The sequence below is a fragment of the Coptis chinensis genome, chromosome 6, assembly GCF_015680905.1.
Source record: "Coptis chinensis isolate HL-2020 chromosome 6, ASM1568090v1, whole genome shotgun sequence".
NCBI classification, from domain to species: domain Eukaryota; kingdom Viridiplantae; phylum Streptophyta; class Magnoliopsida; order Ranunculales; family Ranunculaceae; genus Coptis; species Coptis chinensis.
This window is the reverse complement of record NC_141461.1, coordinates 92,467,537-92,487,774: the sequence shown is the minus strand read 5'-3', so window position 1 is coordinate 92,487,774 and position 20,238 is coordinate 92,467,537. Positions and strand designations below refer to the sequence as shown.

General features: G+C 35.2%; 2 protein-coding genes and 1 pseudogene across 3 annotated transcripts; 2 read left to right on the top strand and 1 right to left on the bottom strand.

The window, feature by feature from the left end:
• The first annotated feature begins 2,137 nt into the window (after positions 1 to 2,137).
• Positions 2,138 to 11,964, top strand: LOC147495473 (uncharacterized). Its single transcript, XM_086564135.1, is given in 21 exon segments — positions 2,138 to 2,495; positions 2,577 to 2,705; positions 2,829 to 2,996; positions 3,090 to 3,173; positions 3,493 to 3,543; positions 4,048 to 4,104; positions 4,190 to 4,272; positions 4,771 to 4,894; positions 5,020 to 5,079; positions 5,867 to 6,109; positions 6,669 to 6,752; positions 6,883 to 7,030; positions 7,995 to 8,122; positions 8,636 to 8,683; positions 8,842 to 8,972; positions 9,072 to 9,154; positions 9,713 to 9,816; positions 10,217 to 10,287; positions 10,935 to 11,070; positions 11,072 to 11,240; positions 11,414 to 11,964. Coding segments are annotated over 21 exon segments (2,574 nt in total). The 5' UTR covers positions 2,138 to 2,180; the 3' UTR covers positions 11,572 to 11,964.
• A 93-nt stretch (positions 11,965 to 12,057) lies between these two features.
• LOC147495472 (TRP-like ion channel protein (Protein of unknown function, DUF599)) lies at positions 12,058 to 14,050 on the bottom strand. The gene is made up of 2 exons (XM_086564136.1): positions 13,581 to 14,050; positions 12,058 to 12,819 (listed from the first exon to the last, which is right to left on the bottom strand). Exons 1-2 carry the CDS (start codon positions 13,740 to 13,742, stop codon positions 12,265 to 12,267), a joined length of 717 nt encoding a protein of 238 aa, XP_086420262.1. The 5' UTR covers positions 13,743 to 14,050; the 3' UTR covers positions 12,058 to 12,264.
• Positions 14,051 to 16,796: 2,746 nt separating this feature from the next.
• Positions 16,797 to 18,096, top strand: LOC147495471 (uncharacterized; annotated as a pseudogene). The gene is made up of 2 exons (XR_015197511.1): positions 16,797 to 16,936; positions 17,352 to 18,096. The product of XR_015197511.1 is annotated as an uncharacterized LOC147495471 (transcript).
• The last annotated feature ends 2,142 nt before the right edge of the window (positions 18,097 to 20,238 follow it).

Sequence of the window (20,238 nt, the reverse complement as noted above, 5' to 3'; positions counted from 1 at the left end):
TGAGGTTAGTTCAATGCATTTACATCTAATTTCCTATTAATTGTTCTTGGAGGTCAGTTCATTGCATTTGCATCCAATATTTGATTTCCCGTTAATTATTCTTTGAGATTTTTTTAATGCATTTGCATCCAGTTTTTGATTTTTTGTTTATTATTCGATAAGGTTGCATTTGCATATAGTTTCCGATTTCCCGTTAATTATTGTTTGAGGTTAGTTCAATGAATTTGTATCCAGTTTTCGATTTTCCGTTAATTATTTCTTGAGGTTAGTTCAATGCATTTGTATCTAGTTTATTTTTTTAGATTAGTTCAATGTAGTTGCATCCGGTTTCATGATTTCCCATTAATTATTATTTAAGATTAGTTTTACGCATTTGTATCATGTTCCCAATTTATAGTTACTTTTTCTTTGATGTTAGTTCAATGCAATTGCATCCAGTTTCCGATTTCCCATTAATTTAATCATTGAGGATTAGTTCAATGCATTTCCAACCAGTTTTCGATTTCCCAACAATTATTTTTTTATGTTAATTCGATGTATTTGCATCCAAGTTTTGATTTTCCGTTAATTATTCTTTAAGGTTAGTTTAATGCAGTTGTATACATAGTCCAATTTTCCATTAATTACTTTTAAAGATTAGTTAGTGTTTTCATTTGTATCAAGTTTTCAATTTTCCATTAAATATTATTTGAGGTTAGTTCGATGCATTTGCATCCAGTTTTCGGTTTCCCATTAATTGTTCGTTGAGTTTAGTTTCATATAGTATTGGGTGTACACTTAGTTTCATGTTGTCCGCTTAGTTTTGGGTGTACACTTAGTTTTTAGTGTACACTGTTACTTATTTTATGATTAGTTGACTTTTATTTTTCTTTTTTTGTCTCGATTCATGTAGGGTTAACAAATGTAGAAAGTAAATGTTCAGCAACTCAATTCATTTTTTCCTTCGATATTTCATTGTCTTTTTCTAGAAATAAACTTTGTTATGTTAAACTTCACCTAAGATTAGTGTGAAAACTATTCTTTGTGGCGTAAGAGTTTTAGGGTGGAAGCTATTGTTTTTAGCAATTTAGTTTTTTGTCTCATATTTTTTTTCATAATTAGCTATATTGTTTTAGGAAAAATTGGAGAATGTGTGAAACTCTAAATGAGATTGTTTCCTTCTTTATATTATATTTTTTTGTAATTAGTAATAGAGTTTAGAAAAAACTGGAGTCGATGTGAGTACTCAAATTATCTGATTTTTCCATATTAGTCTCTTACTTTTTTCGTAATTAGCCAAAGAATTTAACAAATATTGGAGACTTTGTGAATGCTAAAAAAATAGAGCCAAGAGGGTACAACTATAATATATATCTAAAGATATATTATAATTATAAATTGCATTAGAAAAATATGGGTTGTGATGTTTTTTAAGAGTGAGAAATGACATTTATGCCTATATGAGTGATTTTGAAATTTTGGTACAAAATTTATGCCTATATGATATATGACATCTGCCAATTATTACACATGATACAACATGTATCCATGCTCAACGTTTTCATTTTTGGGATGTTGTACCTCCCAGGGGCATTTTGGTAGTTTCATTTTAAAATTTCACTAAAAAACTTTCTAATTACTGTAATATATTTCCGATTCACAAAGATGAGAAAAATGGAATCAATCAATAAAAAATAAACAAAAATAAAAACTTTAATTTGAATCCAAAACCATATTTGTAAATTTGAAACTTATTTATCGTGATTTCACCATTTGTAAATTGATTATTTTCCATGCATGATAAAATGAAGATGGGAGCGAGGATCTATGGTACAAAACAATAAAATATAAACTAAAAGAATTCAAAATGAATCTGAGGATGAATGATTTATCTTCTCCAAAATTCAAAAGTTGAATTTGAATTTTTGATATTTTCCGATGTTCAAACAAATATGTGAATATGATATTGAACATCTGTTTGTATTAAATATCTCTCAAATTTCACCAAAATACAAAAATATTAGAGTTAGAGATGAAATTGTCTTGGTCATGACATGTATCACGATGCAACATCGCTGCACTCGAATTCTCTGCCCTCATATCAATCAAGAGTCAATACCGTAATTTTGCATCGTTTATAAGCCTATCCAAAGTTTTTTTTTTTTTCCTCGCGCCACATTTAGAGAGAGAGAGAGAGAGAAATGCTTTACTGCTCTGCTTCTTCTTCTGCTCCTTCTTCTTCTTCTTGTGCGCTGTCTCTGAATACCATCTCAATCGTTTCTTCTTCTTCTAGAACTTGTTCTCCTTTTGTTCATTTTTCAAAATTATTTCGAACGCAAGCCGTTTTGAAAAAAGACCATTTTTATACTACTACTACTACTACTACTGCTCATGATTCTTCTCAGAAATTGAGAAAAAACATTCATCAGCATAGTCTTAGAGTCTTGGAATGGGACAAGGTCTGTAATTGTGTCGCTTCCTTTGCCGGTACCACCTTGGGTCAGCAAGCAACCAAGGTATATATATATATATCTATAAAGTTATGTTATTTCTTTTTCATTTGAATTCAACTGTGCTTTCTGAATAATTTTTAACAGACTCAATTATGGGAACTGAATCCTAGTTATGAAGAGAGCAAGACTCTTTTATCCGAAACAAATGCGGCTGTGGAAATGCTTAAGCATGGTGGTTGTGCTCTGGAATTTTCTGGCATTGATGTTGTTTTGGTAATAATATCCAATTTATCATCTTTCTATGTCCATAGACTAACATTATTCATCATGCTGTATATAGCTTTGTGACTACATAAACTAATGTGACAATGTGACGATGCTTTCGTTGCTTTTAAGGTGAAATCGGCCATCCAGCATGCTTCCAGGGGTTTGCCAGTGGAAGGAAAAGAAGCATTTGCTGTCGTGGCAATTCTACAGTTATCTGAAACTTTGCAGTTGAATGTAAAAGCTGCGTGCAAACAAGACTCGGATTGGTACAATCGTTTTATGCCTCTTACTAAAATGGTAAATTATTTAGTATGTTACTCTAACAAGTATATTCTTGGATGGCGGAAGCTATTTGTATATTTTAGGAGCTTTTCTTTTCGCAACTTGTAGATATTGGATTTGTTTATAAGTCCGCCATTGGTCAAATCAATACAACAAGTCATAGATGACGACGGCCTTGTCAAAGACTCTGCAGTAAGTCCTTCTTGACATAATTTTCCAATTCCATATGCATATGAACATACCAGTGAAGTATTGGGCATTTTGTTCTTTTCATGTTCTATATAAGATATATGTAATAACATATCGATTAGCACCACATAAGATTTGTTAACTTCGTCATTACACTTTTCATACATCGTTGCTTTTCCATTGCAATGGCATATTACTACATCGATTTCTATGCCCCGTGTCCATTTTATTGTTTCTTCAAATATCAAGCTAAATATTACTGCACTAGCGTGTTTGTTTCATCTGAACCTTTTGAGATTCAATTCTTGTGCCTTTCTTTCAGAGTTCGGACCTACAGCGATCCAGGGATCAAGTTCGTATGCTTGAGAGAAAGGTGTATTTCTGTTTCCTTCTTCAATTTTATATTCGGGTATCTATCGATTGTTTTTTTCAACGGCAGGAGGCCATGTCTTCCTGTTGTTTCCAATGCATGTTTGAGATCTATACCTGTCAACCAAGAATTGTCATCGCAATCTTGCACAGTGTCTACTAGATGGAAAACCTTCTGACACATACACTGAAACGTTTTCTTGTTATTCCATAAGAGCATTCCAAATGCAAGGTAAACACATAAATTCTCTTAAGATTTATTTGTCATGAGAAATGGATATTGAAAGCTCTTGCAAGTTCACATGAGATATTGGTGTTGTCATTTAACACAGCGATTCTTCACTTTGATGAATCCATTTAGCGTGTTAGGGTGGAAGTTGTTAAATATCTCCCAGAAGGAAATGAGTGATTAGAGTTGTTCCTGATTTTAGTATCATGTTATGGTGGCATCGTGCTACATTCTATCTGACAATTTTTGCTCAATGCTGGTTCTATTTGTTTTCCGCAGTTATTTCAGCTTATGAATAGCTTAGTTATGAAGGAATCAAGCAAATCATCTTCACTGGTAAGTGGTAACTGGTATGTGATTTTTAATGTGCTTCTGATGCATCATCATAATTGATAATGGGATTGTTCGGTTTCTGCCTCAGGAAGTAAGTAAAATTGATGGAAGGTGGTGTCTAAGAACTGGGTTTGATCAAGTGTCAACTGTTAAAGGATTATTATTGTCCAGGTATGTCTAAAATGTCATGCTTCTTTAGTATTGTACGATAATATGCTGCAAAACAGGATGTTAGGTAAAGTGTTAAAAGATACCCCTTTCCCTTATATGGTGCACCTGTATCCTTTTTTAGTAAAATCTAGTTGTTTGCTGAGCGTAAACTAGGCTTTTCATGATTTCAAACATTTACAAGTATACTGTTCTCAATTTTACTCAAGGGCAGTTTTGCACATGAAAGCATCTCTGTGTAAGTTATGCTTTTGTGTAGATTGTCATGATAGGATGTAGAAGTGAGATCCTAGATACTATTTGTGGTTCTGTGATAATCGTCAAGCAGTATCCAAAAACACCCTCCCTATCTTGCCACAGTTTCTTGTGGCTTTGATCACCTTATTATTGTTCTCAATTGATGTAAATATTATATGTATTCCATAGTTGATAGTTTAGCTTGTATTGAGTCAGGCTGGAATAAAACATATTTTATTGGTGATGGATACTGCTTCTTTTTAGTGTTTCAGGTGAAGGGAGCTTGGTAGAACCATTACCTGCTGTTTCTTTGAATAATGAACTGCAGCAAGCAAGGGGTTTAGTAGCAAAAGCTGAAGAAGACGTGCTTTTGAGGATAACAGAAAAGGTTTGCTAACTTTAGTTTCTTAAACTTCATCTAGTAAGAGTGTTTTTCCTTCTTTCTCTGATAACTTTTTCTTTCTCTGACAAATAATCATATTTTGACATATTCTCATTTCTAACTGTATTCAGATGCGAAAAGACCTTGAGGAAATCTGTGATTTATTAAATACTGTTATTCAACTGGATATGGTAGGTTTTTAAAACTTATTTTATTACATATATTGTTGTCATTTGTTTGCATATGTCAAAGTTCTCTTTTATGATGCTACTAGATATGAAATGCCCTATGAGTTTTGTTTTGGTAAGCAAGTTTTTTGAATCTCATCTGAGAACATATGAGGCAAGTCAATCATGTTTACAAAAGCATACGTCACCTAATTCGGTAAAGAAGAATTATGTTGCCTTTAGTACATCATAGCGCCTCATTGCAATGGATTCACCCTGTTGATTAACAGGGAGATATAGTAGATTTTCAAATAAGTAATGACTTGTTTCCCATAAATATTTTAATCTAATTTCTGTATGTAGTTTATAATATACTTTGTCACCATATTATGATGGTTTCCTGCACCATTTACAACATTCAGAACTTATGTCTTTTGCTTATTGTGTGAAGGCTCCCCTTTATAAAACTAGTGAATATAAAGGCTTGCATGAGAGGTTTTTTCAATAAATTTGAAGGAGGCAAGGTTTTATTTGAAATATCACAAGATAGGATCTCTAAACTAATTGGAGAACAAATTGCTTTGCAATTTATTTTCCTTTTCCAAGCAGGATATAGAATAGAAGATTTTGAACTTAAAGATCAGTGAGAATTAAAGGGTAAATAGTTTTTCTTGGAGTAGTTGTGTTTGTTCCTTTTCATCTTGTTATACTAGATGCTAACACATGGAGTAGTTGTGGTCGTTCTTTTTAATCTCGTTACACTGCATGGTAATGCAGTTGAGTGTATCTTTTCCTTGTTCATATACTGTAGGTTATTGCTCGAGCAAAATACAGTGTTTCATTTGGAGGCACATTCCCTGATTTATTGTTAACAAAAGACAAGGATGGTTATTTTGGTGTTGAATACCATACCTCAGGAACAAAGACTTCGAATGATGACCTCACTCAAAAGGAATGGATATTGTATTTGCCGAACGCCTATCATCCTCTATTACTTCAGCAGCATCAACAAAGCCTGAAGAAGGCCAGAAAGAATGTTACTAATGCAATTGCAGTAAGTTTTGATTTAACAATATGGTTCATAGACGGGTACTGTATTTTATGGTTCAGGAATGATCTCCGTTGAGATGTCTAAACCCACATTGGATGATTAAAGCCTCACATAAAATATATGAGTCCTGGGGCCTTTCCACTCGCCGCCAATTGGTTTTGAGTTGGATGCCCAAATTTATTATGGTATCAGAGCGGGCTATTGCTCCACATCACCCAAGTATCCACGTGTTAGGCTCAAGTAACTCTAGAGGTGAGGGGGCGTGTTGAGATGTTTAGTCCCACATGGGATGTTTAAAGCCTCACATAAGATATATAAGTCCTGGGGCCTCTCCACTCATCGCCAATCAATTTTGCATTGGATGAATTTAATTATTTTCAATATTCACTTCTATCTGTCTACTTAGGATTATCCTGCTTGTGTGGCCTTCTACTGTTTAATTTTGAAAATGACATTTGATTGTTACCATTTCTGCATCACATTTTCTTGTGCTTAAAAGGTTTTATAGCACTTCCTATAGTTGTTCTTGTTGTGATGTATTGGCTCAATGGCTTCTTTATAGGACATTAGAAGGAGAAAATTGCAACCGGAGAATAATTCATTGAAAGAAGAACCAGATGTGAATATTGAATACTTGGAAATGGAGGTAAATTTGATGTGTTAGATGTTTATTTACTTGCTCTCTATGTGTCATGTGTATGATGTTTGTGTTTGTTTTTAACTTTTAAGAGCTTCACAGCCTTGTGTTCTTGAGGATATATCTGTTCTGTTTTCAGGTTGCCAAACTGGAAAAAGCTCATCCTATTCCTGTAGATTTCTTTGTAGATACAAAAACCAGAGTTCTCATCATAACTGGCCCCAATACGGGTGGTAAAACCATTTGCTTAAAAACAATTGGCCTAGCTGCAATGATGGCAAAATCAGGTCTACTTGAATACTTCTAGACTCACTTTTGTTTATTCATCAAAAAATCTGTTGTGTAGTCTAAGGTAGCACTATCATTGTAACTGTACCACTGGAACTACAGACTATATATGCACATTAAGGCTGCAATTGTATATGTTGAACAATTTTTTTTAAATTATTATAATTATTATGATTATGATTATTATGGTCTCATTTACCTCACCTTCCCGGCTGATCCATTATTATTATTATTATTATTACTATTACTATTACTATTCTTAGTGCATTTTGTGAACTTATAAGCTGCTTTTAAGCGGAAAAAAAAAGAAAAGAAAGAGAGAGTGTATAAGCTACTTATTCTTATTCTCCATCTTAGTTTGAAAATTTGTTTATTTGAAGTCTGTGCTTGTTAACTATTTTACCCTGAAATATGCAAAAGTTTCCAAAGTAGAATTTGGTGGAGTAGATGGTGATTCAAAGGGTTAGGTAGGTGGTCTCACTACAGAAATTTGTACCAAAGGGGGTGAGATTCAGGTAAAACTTTGCTTCTGTTTGGCAAAGCTTTGTCTTCAATGCATCCTTTTTGGTATGCATTTTGGTGGTGGAAACACAAAACAAATCCTTGGAACACCCCCTGTTTAATTCAAATTCCAACCAGGAAAAGCTTACTGATTAGCAAAGTAAATCACAGCCAAAGTTTTATTTAGCTAGTCATTATTAGAAGCTGTCATGCTTCCAGAGTTCTGGTGATGTCTTTTAAAACTACAATAAATACATCCAAACTAGTTATGGAGATTGTATATTCTAGCCTGTGCTATAATCTTGGAAGGAGCATAGGACAAGTAGTTGACATAACAATGGTATACACAGACCAAATGTCGTGTTTTTTTACCATTTCTTTTGTTGGTTCTCGAGGAATACTTAGTCTTCTTAGTCTTTAGAATTTAGAAAGTGTTCTAAAGTTTCTCCTTTGACATTGCAGGGCTTTATGTTTTATCTTCTGAACCTGTTCGAATACCATGGTTTGATTCCATATTTTCAGATATCGGTGATGAACAATCATTATCCCATTCTTTATCTACCTTTTCTGGCCACTTGAGACAGATTGGTGTGAGTTTATTTGATTTCCCTTCTTTGAACTAGTTTTTTTGAATTAACATGTAGAGACCTGTATATGTCATTCTAGTTATGTTTTATCAATAAAGAATGGTTTATCTTTAAGAGCAAAAGGTCAGTTGAGAGAATTAAAGAAATGCAACAGACATCCAAAGAACGAACAGAAAAAAGGTGGTTGGGGAAGGGTCACACACTTCTTTTGTATGCCCTGCATGTTTTTTTTTTTTTTTAGGTGGGGGGGGGGGAGACAACTGATCCTTACATATTCAAACCAAAAAGTGTCGTGACTTAACAAACAACTGAAAAGTAAAGTTTTGAAGGCCCTTCTTGCACCAGGGAGAAATATATATTTCTGACAAGATTTCATTATGTTCAGTTGAACTCATAATTTTTATAGTGAACCCATAAGTTTTATATTTGACAAGCTACTTAGACATGATTTGAAATTTTCTCACATACATGGTTGACAGGTGCAGCTTTTAAGCTCTTTGTTATTATTTTCTACAGGCTATTCAAGCACTGTCAACTTGTCAGTCATTGGTGCTTTTAGATGAAGTAAGTGTTAAATTCTCACATTCTGCAGTTCAGTTGGTTAAGTTCTTCATCACTGATTCGCTGAGCATCTTGAAAGAATTGTGGGAAAATGAGCTCAATGCTACCAACCAACTGAAATAGAATTTCACTAGAATTGTCTAATTTAATTCATTTTTTAGGTCGGTGGAGGAACGAATCCACTGGAAGGAGCAGCACTTGGGATGTCGATTCTTGAATCTTTTGCTGAAGGTGGTGCTTTATTAACAATAGCAACAACCCATCATGGCGAACTTAAAACCCTCAAGTACAGGTATTCGACATATATAAACATAACGGTAAATGTTTCCATTTACATCCATTATTTTTTATATTAGTTTATGTATATCCTTTTGTATTTCTACTTTTATAGTAGCACTGGTGTTGAGAATGCATGCATGGAGTTTGATGACATTAATTTGAAGCCGACCTATAAGATATTATGGGGGGTACCAGGTATTCTCTAACACAGTAACGTTTTAAGCTGTGTCACTAGGTCCCATATTGGAAGCAATGTCTTAGAAGCTTATAATACACAACAAACCGCCAAAACCCTTGAAATTTCAACCCCTGAAAATGTGGCATATGCCTTTGATATTTTCCAACGTGTCGGCAGGTTCAAAAGGAAAAACGTGCTGTGGAGATTTCAAAAGAAAATACTGACACATGATACTTCTATGCTGATCACTTAAAGATCGGCAGCTTTGCGAACTATCTCTATAAAGTGCTGCATTTTTTTCATGCTTAAACACTTGAAATATTTTTACAGTAGAAACTAGCATCCCACAGTTTTGTTCATTTATGAGAAAAGTGTTACTATAAATTTGCTTGCAGAGTATCTTATTAGGCCCTTGTACCACATCAAATTTCATCCTGTTTTGCTATTTAATGGAAAAAATAATTCAGAATGAAATCTATTTGGGAATTGGTTCATGTAAATATGTAATATATCATAAGGTAAATATAGCTACATTCTTTCTTTTGACAAAAGTATTTGGTCCAATTTTACTCTAGGTCGTTCAAATGCAATTAATATTGCTGAGAGATTAGGATTACCCAACACTGTTCTAGATAACGCTCGTGAACTGTATGGAACAGCTAGTGCAGAGATTAATGAGGTACCATTTACTAGTTGATGCATGTCTAATTTTTTTTTTTGATCATTTTATTGAGTTTATTCACTAGACATTCCATTAGGATGGAATCCCAGGATCAACGTATCAAAACTCCCTTTCCACAGAAGTTAACCAATCTGAAGAATGTAGGTCATGGTTCCTCACTCTGGTGAGGAATCAGGGTTATGAATCCCACATAGTTCGACTACCATTTCTTTTTGAAATTAAATCTTATTAGACATGTAAGGTGAGGACAATATGTAATAGTGTAAATTGGACCATTTGGTATTCCTTCAAGTCCATATTCAAATTACATCCCAGATACTGGATGGTTCGTTAACCTTAAATAGATGAAAGGTTCTTTTATCCATTATACATTTTGTTTATATTTCACCCAATGCAGGTAATTATTGAAATGGAACAGTTCAAGCAAGATCTTCAAAAGCATGTTCAAGAGGCAGACCACTATCTAATGTAAGGTCTCTTTATGGATTGATTACATATGCTACTGAATTTTTCTATATGCCCTATAGATCCATAACTACAGTCTACAGTCTACAGTCCTTGGTATTTTGTGGGTAGTTCTCAGACACTTTTAGCCTGTAGTCATTGTATTCACGTATTCCTTAATTCTCATTTGTTTCGTCTTTAGAGATACTTACTTGAGTACTATGATAAAAATTGTAATGACAGATGTTAAATTATATCGTGTGTGACTGGTAAAAAAAATGGCAAACCATCCTATTTTGCATAGGAAAGCTAAATATGAAATACAGTGTTAAAATATCAAATGCCATACTCATATCAGAATCTATGTCCTAGACTCCTAAAGTTTAGGAAATGAAAAGTTGGGACCTGGCTTCCTCAAGAATGAATTTAGGGGGCTGGGGAAATTGATAATGAATATAAAGTTTAGGAGCGAATGAGGTTCAGGTAATTCCGTAATTCATATTGAAATATTAGTACATTACATTCATTCAGGTAATTCTGAGTATTCGGCAAATACAAGTTTCCACTTAACTTTTGGTAACTATGTAAATTTAGTCACCTTTAATCAAGAATACACTATCTAGTTCATTAACAGTGAACTCTGTTCGCTACCTATGTGTTTGTTGTCTTAGCCTTTCGAGAGAGCTTCACGAAAATCTCTTGGTGGCGAATGAAAAGATCACTGAGCATAGGATTACTCAAAGATATAGGATGATGAAAGAAGTTTCTGAGGTTGCAGCAATGGCACGGTCCACCCTTCATAAGAAGATTGCGACAGCTTCGGGAATCTATTAGTCATTCTCCCCAGGCCACAGTAATAACTACAAGGCAGAAAAACCTTGTAGATAACAAGCAGAAAATTACAGCAAAGGAGGCTCATCAAGAAGTATCTAATGACAGTCACCTATATGCTGAATACGCCAAGAAGTCACCATCAGGTATCAATTCCATAGAACTAGTTGGATATTCTTCATTTCTTCTGCCACAGTTCTAAACTATGATGTCTAAATATGTTTTATTTATACCTTTTTCACGAAAATATGACTGAACAAGGCTTGTAAGTGACAATTGTTACTGAGTTCGTATCTCCTGTGATCAACTAATTGTGCAGAGAATAGAATCACCCTACCTAAAGTTGGTGACATGGTGCATGTTTTATCTCTTGGCAAGAAAGCAACTGTCTTAAAAGTGGAGCCTTCTAAAGAAGAGGTTGTAGTTCAAGCTAGTAACATGAAGTTGAGATTGAAACTGAGCGATCTGCAAACTTGAAAGATTATAACTGATGTAAATTCATTCATATCTCCATTATGTGCACGTCGTGAAGTGCATATCTGAATGGATTCCTACTATTATGGAAGCAGGTTGGCCGACCATTGTGTTGGAGGTTGGTGCTTATGCTTCGTCAAATAGATACCGAAATTGGTGCTCATATGTAGGGACCATGTTACTTGCATGAACAGCGTATGGATCGGTGCTGTGTCTCTTCCATGAACAGCGTTGGGGCATTGCTTCACTTCATTTTTTAAAATTTGTTTCTGTAATTAGAGGTGTGCACACAGTCGTTTATCTGTAGCACATGATATGTGCCTATCCAGTTATCGTGTAAATCATTTTGTAGCTGTGGTTGCATGGCTTCATTAGTGTAGAGTTGATCCACTTAAATCTCTTACAGTTACAGTTTGTTCAGTACTAGCCAACTAGAGTCCAGATAGAAATAAAGCTCAAGCAACATAGCAAATCAACCTGAGTCCGCCCTTGTTGGTAAAGAACTCATTCATTAGCTAAAGAGATAAGAGAACATATTGGGAATAAGAATGATCCCTTGTACAGTAGTAGTAAGTACCTTGAAACTGCTAGCTTCTACACTACTCCAAACAATCCAATTCGATTCAACTTGGGTTGAATCTGAATCCGGTTGCTCGATATTCCCTGAACTGGATCCCTGCCACCTGCCCCCAAAACTTACATCCCTTGTTCCTCATCCTTTTCATCATCAACCACAACAGCTGAACCAACTTCAAAGAAGGTGACATCCAAGAAATAAAACATGGAAACAAGACTGAGACAGGAAAGAAACATTGGTATGGGCCCAAAGATCCACAAAAACAGTGGAAAAGAGAAGTAGAATGCACGCAAGCCCAATGACCAAAAATAACTCCCTCTATTCACAGCTTTTCCAACATACTCAACGGTTAGATGGGCTGACTTTGATGCCAATGATGTGATCTTGTTGACAGGAACATTGATGAGAATGCTTGCATGGCTATAGTACCGAATAGACTGCACGTTCAATAGGAATGCAAGCAAGAAACAGACCAAAATGGCGAAGAACTTGATAGAGAAACCGAGCTCGCTTTCGTCGCCATAGAGTAGGCTCTGTGTGTGATTACCGTTCTTGCTGGTCATGAGCACGGCTATAATGGAGCTAAGCATGATTGCTGTGGAGGCTAACAATGTTGATGCCATGATGTTATTTCTTAGTGTTTGCACTGCTAATACTCCGTTCTTCGATGGGTCCTAATCTCCATTCAGATCAACATAAAAATTTCACATTATACGAATCAAAATTTAATGCATTAATTGACAATCTAAATTTTCATTTGGGAAAAATTGAACAAATACTAAGTTTTAGGCTTAAAGGAATAAGGTGTAATCATTCATGTGTAAAAATTTGTCATTGGCAACAAAAGTACAGGGGTTTCATATCATTTCTGGCAATGAATTTAGTTCTTAGCCAAAAACAAAAATAAAATAAATTAGCCAAGCATGATTCCAAATTTAAAACCTCGGATATGTAAAAAATTTAAAGGGCTGCAAGGCACCTCACCCAAACATCCAAAATATTACTGAAACTTTTAAAAATATCAGCTCATACAACTGTACATCACTAGACGCCAATGTTGAACTTTCTGGTATGCCTCATAACGAAACTCTAGTAAAAGATCAAGGAAATTTATACTATAGAGTATATATATATATACCGTGAAATACCAAGCACTATTTTGCTAGATTTTCTTTTACACAAACAGACCCTAATTCTCACAGATTTTTAACAACATGCAAAAGAGAAAAAGTAGAAGAATAAGGTTGTTTATATCTTGGCATAAACACGTGGAATATATAAAGATAGCTCAACATACACATGGCCTACATAAACTCATTTCGTACCTTGGTAATTACTAGCCATGCAATGTGAATATACGATTATTCCAAGAACTCAAAGACGAAAACATGGATGGATGCATGGATGGTAAGAAGAACTGATAAGAGATTAGTACCTCCATCATGGTTTGAACCCAAATACACCTGTTGATCGTATTGATACCAATAACAGTCTTCATGGGCTGCTTCTTGATCCGGTAGAGAAGCCATACGTGATAACCCACCATGAAAACAAGGCCCATAGGCACCAACACATAATCAAGAACCTGTTTCTTCATTGTTTAATGACTTCTTGAAAGAATGAAAGACTCTCTGATCAACTTCCTTGTTTCTCTTGTTTGGAGAAATGAGTGTGACGAGGAAGAAAAGAAGACACCGCAAAGGTAAAAAGAGGAGAGAGTCCTGTGCAACTTGGTGAAATAAATGGTACCTGTATTTATGGGAAAATATTAATGGTGGATTCACACGTGGATAGGTGCTGTTTTGCCACAATTATCATTTTCTTTGACAAATGAGATTCATAGTATTCCAAGATATAGCATTGGAGTCTAGATACCATGCACTAGGTACAATAAAGCGGTAGTGCACCAATTCATATATTGTTCAAATGGTGCGGGTTTTTGACCCGAATCCGACCCGATCCAAACCCATTTCAATTTGTTTGGACCTTAATAATGAGTCCGAATAAAAAAAATGGGTCGGATATGGATTATCCATTTTAATTCGGTTCAAATATGGTTTTATTTCTAAACGGTTCTGGATCCTCCTAGATCCAATCCAAAATATAAAATTTTGTTAATATATCTTCCAAATAATAATAGGTCTCTCTTGTTTGTAGACACGTGGGTGATTGAGAACTTGTGGTTCCATTCAGGTTTATTGGATCCGATTATCCCATTTACAAAAATAGTTCGGATATGGTATGCTATTTTGGATCCATTCGGGTCATGGATCCGGATCTGGTTTTACTATTGAAAAAATGGATCTTCCAAATGGATATAGTCTGATCCGACCCGAACCCACTCCATTTCCAGCCCTAGCACCAATTCATATATTGTTCAAATGAAGCAGTGTATCAACTATCAAGTTAGTAATATTAATTTGTTTAATCAGTGATGTATATGAGGAGAAGTAAAGAGTTTTTTATGATCTGGCCTGTGGGTAGTGTATATTTCTGCTGTGACTGATCCACGAGATCCACAAGTTGTGCTTTTCACCAACTAATTCGGAAGTGAAAAAAGAAGTAAATGTGATTAGTGCTGTGTAGCAATTTGCGCCGCCCATTCAGGTTTATTGTTGTATTTCCCATATGAAATGTCCGAGAAAGACATGCTAACTGAGCAACACCTCAAATTTGACCACTAGAACAAAGGTCTTCCAAATTCATTTACACCCACTTATTATAGTTTGTGTCATAACATAGAGCCGTAGACAATTTTTGTGTAATTCAAAAAGACCATTCACAAAATTCCAACAGTTTGTGAATCCAAAATGTTCAGTGAATTCACAACTTTTCTGTTCTTTCAAACTCTTCGCGACGTTTTAATGGAGCTAAAATCTTAAAAAGTTTCCAATTAAATCTCTCATTAATTATCTCAGTCAGCCTTTTGGTATTTTCATGAAACATTCAGTCACTCAAATTACAACTTTCCTTTTCTTGGTTCGGAACATGTCTTCACTCTTGAAGAGTACAGACAAAATTAAAATGGACAAGCTGATTTGATACCTATTGGTCTGGTTGAATTTGGTTTACTGTTTTGTTAGGCTGGACCAGCTACGGCCTACGCCAGCAAATGAAGGTATCGGTTGTAGTCATGTACTCTCTACTAATTAAGCTTCAGGATGCAATTAATCATCCAAAAACATATACTTTGTTGTCACTTTAAAATTGCACAAAAAGGTGATAATATACAACGAAACGCCTATAATCATATTCTTAAAAAAGTCTTCTATACAAACGAAGCATAAGCGTTGGTACTTTTTCATGTCACAAAATCCGACAGTTTATAACGTCAGTTCGTATTGGTGCACTAAATGACTAGTTTGCTTCACTTGAGAATAATTTAAGATGGTGGTCAGTGGAAAATGTCATGCATGCTTATGGAATTATGACTGGGGGAAGCACTGCCATCTTATTTTAAATATCTAGGACTCCTTGTTGTTTAGTATTCAAAAGTCTCGACTTAAAAAAAGAAAATCACAATCAAGCATAACCATAGCTTCGTGGTGCATTTTTTCATGATGTTAAGTATTCAAAAGTCATGCACAGGATGTTAAGTATATCATAATAGTCATTAGAAGTTTAGAACTAGTTTTTTCTCCTAAGAGCATCTCTAAGTCGTTGGAGGCATAGTTTGGGATTTCGGTTTATGACAAATCCAAAAACTGAAATTCATCAACCCCTATCATATTCGGAATTTTAATTGATTTTAAAATAATTAATATTTTGATTTTATATTTGGAATTTTGGTTTTTTGAAAAATTGAAATATTGGTCGGAATTCCGAGGTTTCGTTTGGAATGTAAATTTGAGGCAAATATTTTCAAACAATGACCAACTCTAAGTGGTAGAAGCAAATCTAATTAATGGTGGAATCCATTTTTCTTTTAGATATTTTTATTGTTTAAAGTGGGTTTCAAGTTAGTTTTTTTACATTATTAAAACTTTGTTTTGCTTAAAAAAGTAGAAGAGTTTCCCAAATAAAAAACCCCACACGACACTCTCGGACAGTGGGAGTGTCACGCGAAACAGTCGCAGGAGTGTCACACAAAACAACAAATTTGTCTCTACGAATGCGACTAGACACTTGATGCCTCCATGTTTGCATCCACCTAGAGATGTTCTTAGTTCTTACTTCTTAATATATGTCTCATTCCGAGTTAGTAAAAATCAAAAGAACAGACCCAGCATATACTCCAGCCGTCCAGGCTGATTGAAGGCATGTCTTCACTCTTGAACAAACTCCTTGAAAGAATAAAATTCTACTGGATATCCAAAAAAGTAGCGTCATCTTGTAAAAAGCCCAGTATGCTCCATATTTTATCTATTTTATTGGGTTGGGCTAGATCCGTAACTCGACTACATTCTACTGGACTTGGGCTTGGGCTTGGGCTTGGACTTGACATTTTACGAGAAACTGACGAAATGCTACGTACGTGTTCACCGGTAATTTAATATATATTTTAATTCATGTGAAGAAAAATGAAATGAAAATGAAGAAGTTGAATTTGATCCTAATTTGACGTGAATGTCGATGCTGAATGATCTGGTGATCCGTTAACAACGGATCCAAAAGTAACAGCTTAGTTGTTGCCTATAAATACAAACCCACCTCGTTCCTATGGAAGTCGTTTCTTTAGTTTTTAGTTTTATTTTTGCACGCGGCTTTAGGAGAAGTGTTTCTTTTCTTGGTTGGTGTGACTTCACATTTTTCTTCTTCCTCATTTCATTTCACGGAAGCTTTCTCAACCATGTAAGTTCTCTTCTTCATCTTCATTTCATTTCATTTCATTTGTATAGTATACCAAGTTGAGTATTGTTAACATGTGGGGTGGGCTGGTTTTTTTTTTTTTTTTTTTAACATGTTTATGGGTAAATATAGCTGTATGACTTGTCTTTACACTCTTAATCCTGTCTAAAGTTTTGATCTTTTTTGTGTTTACTACTGTTTATGTCTGTAAATGTATGATCATTGTATTCATATTTAAATATATTGGCTATGAGTTCAGTTTTTGAGGGAATGTGTATTTGTGTGCATTTTTCTATTAGTTTTATGTTATATGAGTATTAGATCTAGGGAAAACAATTTAGAATTCATCCTTAGTGTCGGGGGTGTTTGGGCTGGTTTTTACAACAGTTTTTTAATCCTTGTGTGTCGGGCTATGCAGAACAAACGGGCAAGGTCTTTTGGTGTGTGGGGAATTTGAAACTTTTTCTGGATCAGATAAAGCGAGGGATATGGAGGTATTTGGAAAATCTATGGTTGCTGGATCCACCAATGTTATTTTTTTGTCGAGTATACTTGGTCGCGATGGGGCGATTCCATCTCACAAATGTGATTGGAAGTGTCAAAATGAACATGTCTGTGGAAATATGTATCTCTGCAAGCTAACTGGTGTTACACACATTTGTGACAAAAACTGTAACCAGAGAATCCTTTATGATAACCATAGCTCCCTTTGCAGAGTGAGTGGACAGGTTTTTCCTCTTACTTCGACTGAGATGCAAGCGGTGAGAGGTGTGCGGAGGAAGTTCGAAGTGGAGAGTTCCTCCCCTGACAGCTGTGCTTTTAAGCGCAGGCGTGATGCTCAGTTTCATCCCTCTCCCTTTGAGAGGTCTTTTGCTGCAGTCGCTCCATCTGCAGTCAAATTGGAGATGGCATGGATATGAGTTAATTAGTTGAAAGGGGGATTTTTCTTTATGTGTTTTTCTTCACATTACATTGTCTTGGGACATGAATGGAAGTCAAAAACATTTATGGAGGCATAAGTGGGAACCTATGCGTTCTTCTAGTATGTAGGAACTTATGTGTTCGTTCTAGTTAATTTTGGAATGTAGCCCTTATAACTTGGATACTGCTTATAATGCTCTAAATTCTGATCACCTTCACTTAATTAACTATCGTTTCAGTTTCTTCATGACTTTATTATTATGATTTAGGACTTGCTTTTCTTGCCACTTTTATGAGATTAACTTCAATCATCTGTGTGTTTGTATTGTCTGCTCTTTGTTGTTGATTCTATGTTATACACCTGCATATGTTTGAATTCTTACAACTGTGAATTATTGTAATAGGAATGAAAATGCGTTGCATCTGTTGTTTTCTTTGTTCGTTATGATATTTGCTTGTAATCAATCTCTTAAGGGATGGTGCGTTCTAGGTTTTAGGTGAAGGGTGTTGTATCAGACTTTACTCACAAGTTGTATAAAGTTGAGAGTAGATGGATCGTAGGTTTTGTAGTGTTGTTTGGATGTAGTGCAGGTTTTAGTGCTGGTTCAAAACGAAGGACTTGTTATGGCATGTGTCCGGGTAGAAACTTTACGTACTTAATGTTCTATTAACCTTTCTTGTTATTTGCAGGTCTTTTTTCTGTATTTATTATTATGATTATTTTTTCTTTTCTTTTTTTTGATTTGTTGAAATGTTATTTGCAGGTCGCTGTTAAGTGTTTTGTTTCTTGTTTTCTGGTTAGTATTTGGCTGTGGTGATATATTCATTCCTAGATTTCATTTTGATTTTGCAGGATTGGGAGGGGCCTACTTTTGTCCAAGCAGAATATGATTGTTGTTGAATGACATTTTTATGTCACAATTGTTTTACCTATCTGCATTCTGAGGATGTATTAAGTTTCTGATATTTCTTTTCCTCTTTCTTGTAGGGCTGAAGTGAATCTCCATCAAATTTAATGAGGTGTAAGGATACAACAATAGGAGCAGTGTCAGGATCCAACAATAGGAACAGCACCAATTATGTATCCTGTAAGAGCTGTAAGAGCACCTGACGGGATCGAGAACGTTCCATTGGTACATTCTGATGTTAGTTTTCCTTGATTGTGGGAATTCATCAAAAAGAAATTCCGTTTGAGAGTGCCTCGAGTTTAAGCTGCTCGTTTATGTATGACCAAAGAATTTGTAATCTGTAAATAGTAGTGGTATTTTGTCATGCTACAGTTGATTCTAAGAAATAAAAGTAAATTGTTTGTGTGCCCGCCTGTTGTTATTCTGCGGTTGTTTGTGTGTATCTGGGAAACCGTGCATTTTGCAGAGGTGACTGGTTCGTGTTAAAAATACTTGTCCCCAAGATGGCTGTTCTGGTTGCTCTTTTTTTGGGTAAATGTTGTGCATTACTCTTCTTAATGTATTGATTTGATCACTGGGAGTCTGGGACTGTATTTTATTGTGATTGTCTGGTGCTGACTTCTGAGTAGGTAGGCAGGCGAGAAGTAAAAAATTGGCATGTATCTTTCATGACCTTCTCTCAAAAATGTCTTGCTTAAAATAGCCTGCCCTCAAGTCAGACGGTAGGTAAGCCAATGTTAATTTCCTTCAAACTTCACGTGGAATTAATGAGACGGAGTGGAAGTTGATAAGATATGGATTAAATTTTACTTCAATGTCTCGTGAACTGCATGTGTTGTGTTATTAATTTGATCTATTCGCGGTTCATTGGACGGAGGTGAAGCAAATATTTACCTACTAGGGACTTGACCTTTTAAGATAAGATTCGTTATGTTTCACAGGTCTGGTCATCTGGATCTAGTCTTGGACCGAATGATGTTGGGAGTCGAGGTCTCCAAACATCGACCCATATTTAACATGAGCTTAACTTATTCTACAATCATTGAACGAAATCCGTACGCAGTGGTCCTGTGGTCGGTCCAGTTAATTTGTAAACCATTTGGGGGGTTGATGTCAAGCAATTGCAAATCTACAATGTTGGATGACTGGTAGGATTGTTCTCAAGTGTGTCTATGACTTGAAGGAAAGTAGCCATGTAGGGTATAGTGACTGATTAGCTCGACTTAAAAAGTCAATATGATGCTTTACTTGGTATAAACCATAAATAAAGATAACCTACCTCTTGGAAGCATACTCTTTGTTTAAATGACAGTATATTTTATTCACCAATGCCGACACCACATGCTGTAAAAATCTTCTAGAACTCATCTAAGTCAACTGGTAGTATCAGTATTTATCACTCTCATCTTTCATCATCTAAAGCCCACAAAAAGAAGTAATGGCCCTGTGCAAACAGCCAAATGCGGCCCTCTTCCA

Excerpts from the sequence above, each read along its gene's own strand:
- LOC147495472 (XM_086564136.1), bottom strand. The coding sequence starts at position 13,742 with ATGAAGAAACAGGTTCTTGATTATGTGTTGGTGCCTATGGGCCTTGTT. Across the intron at positions 12,820-13,580 it reads GGGTTCAAACCATGATGGAG|GACCCATCGAAGAACGGAGT; the intron begins GTACTAATCTCT and ends AATGGAGATTAG.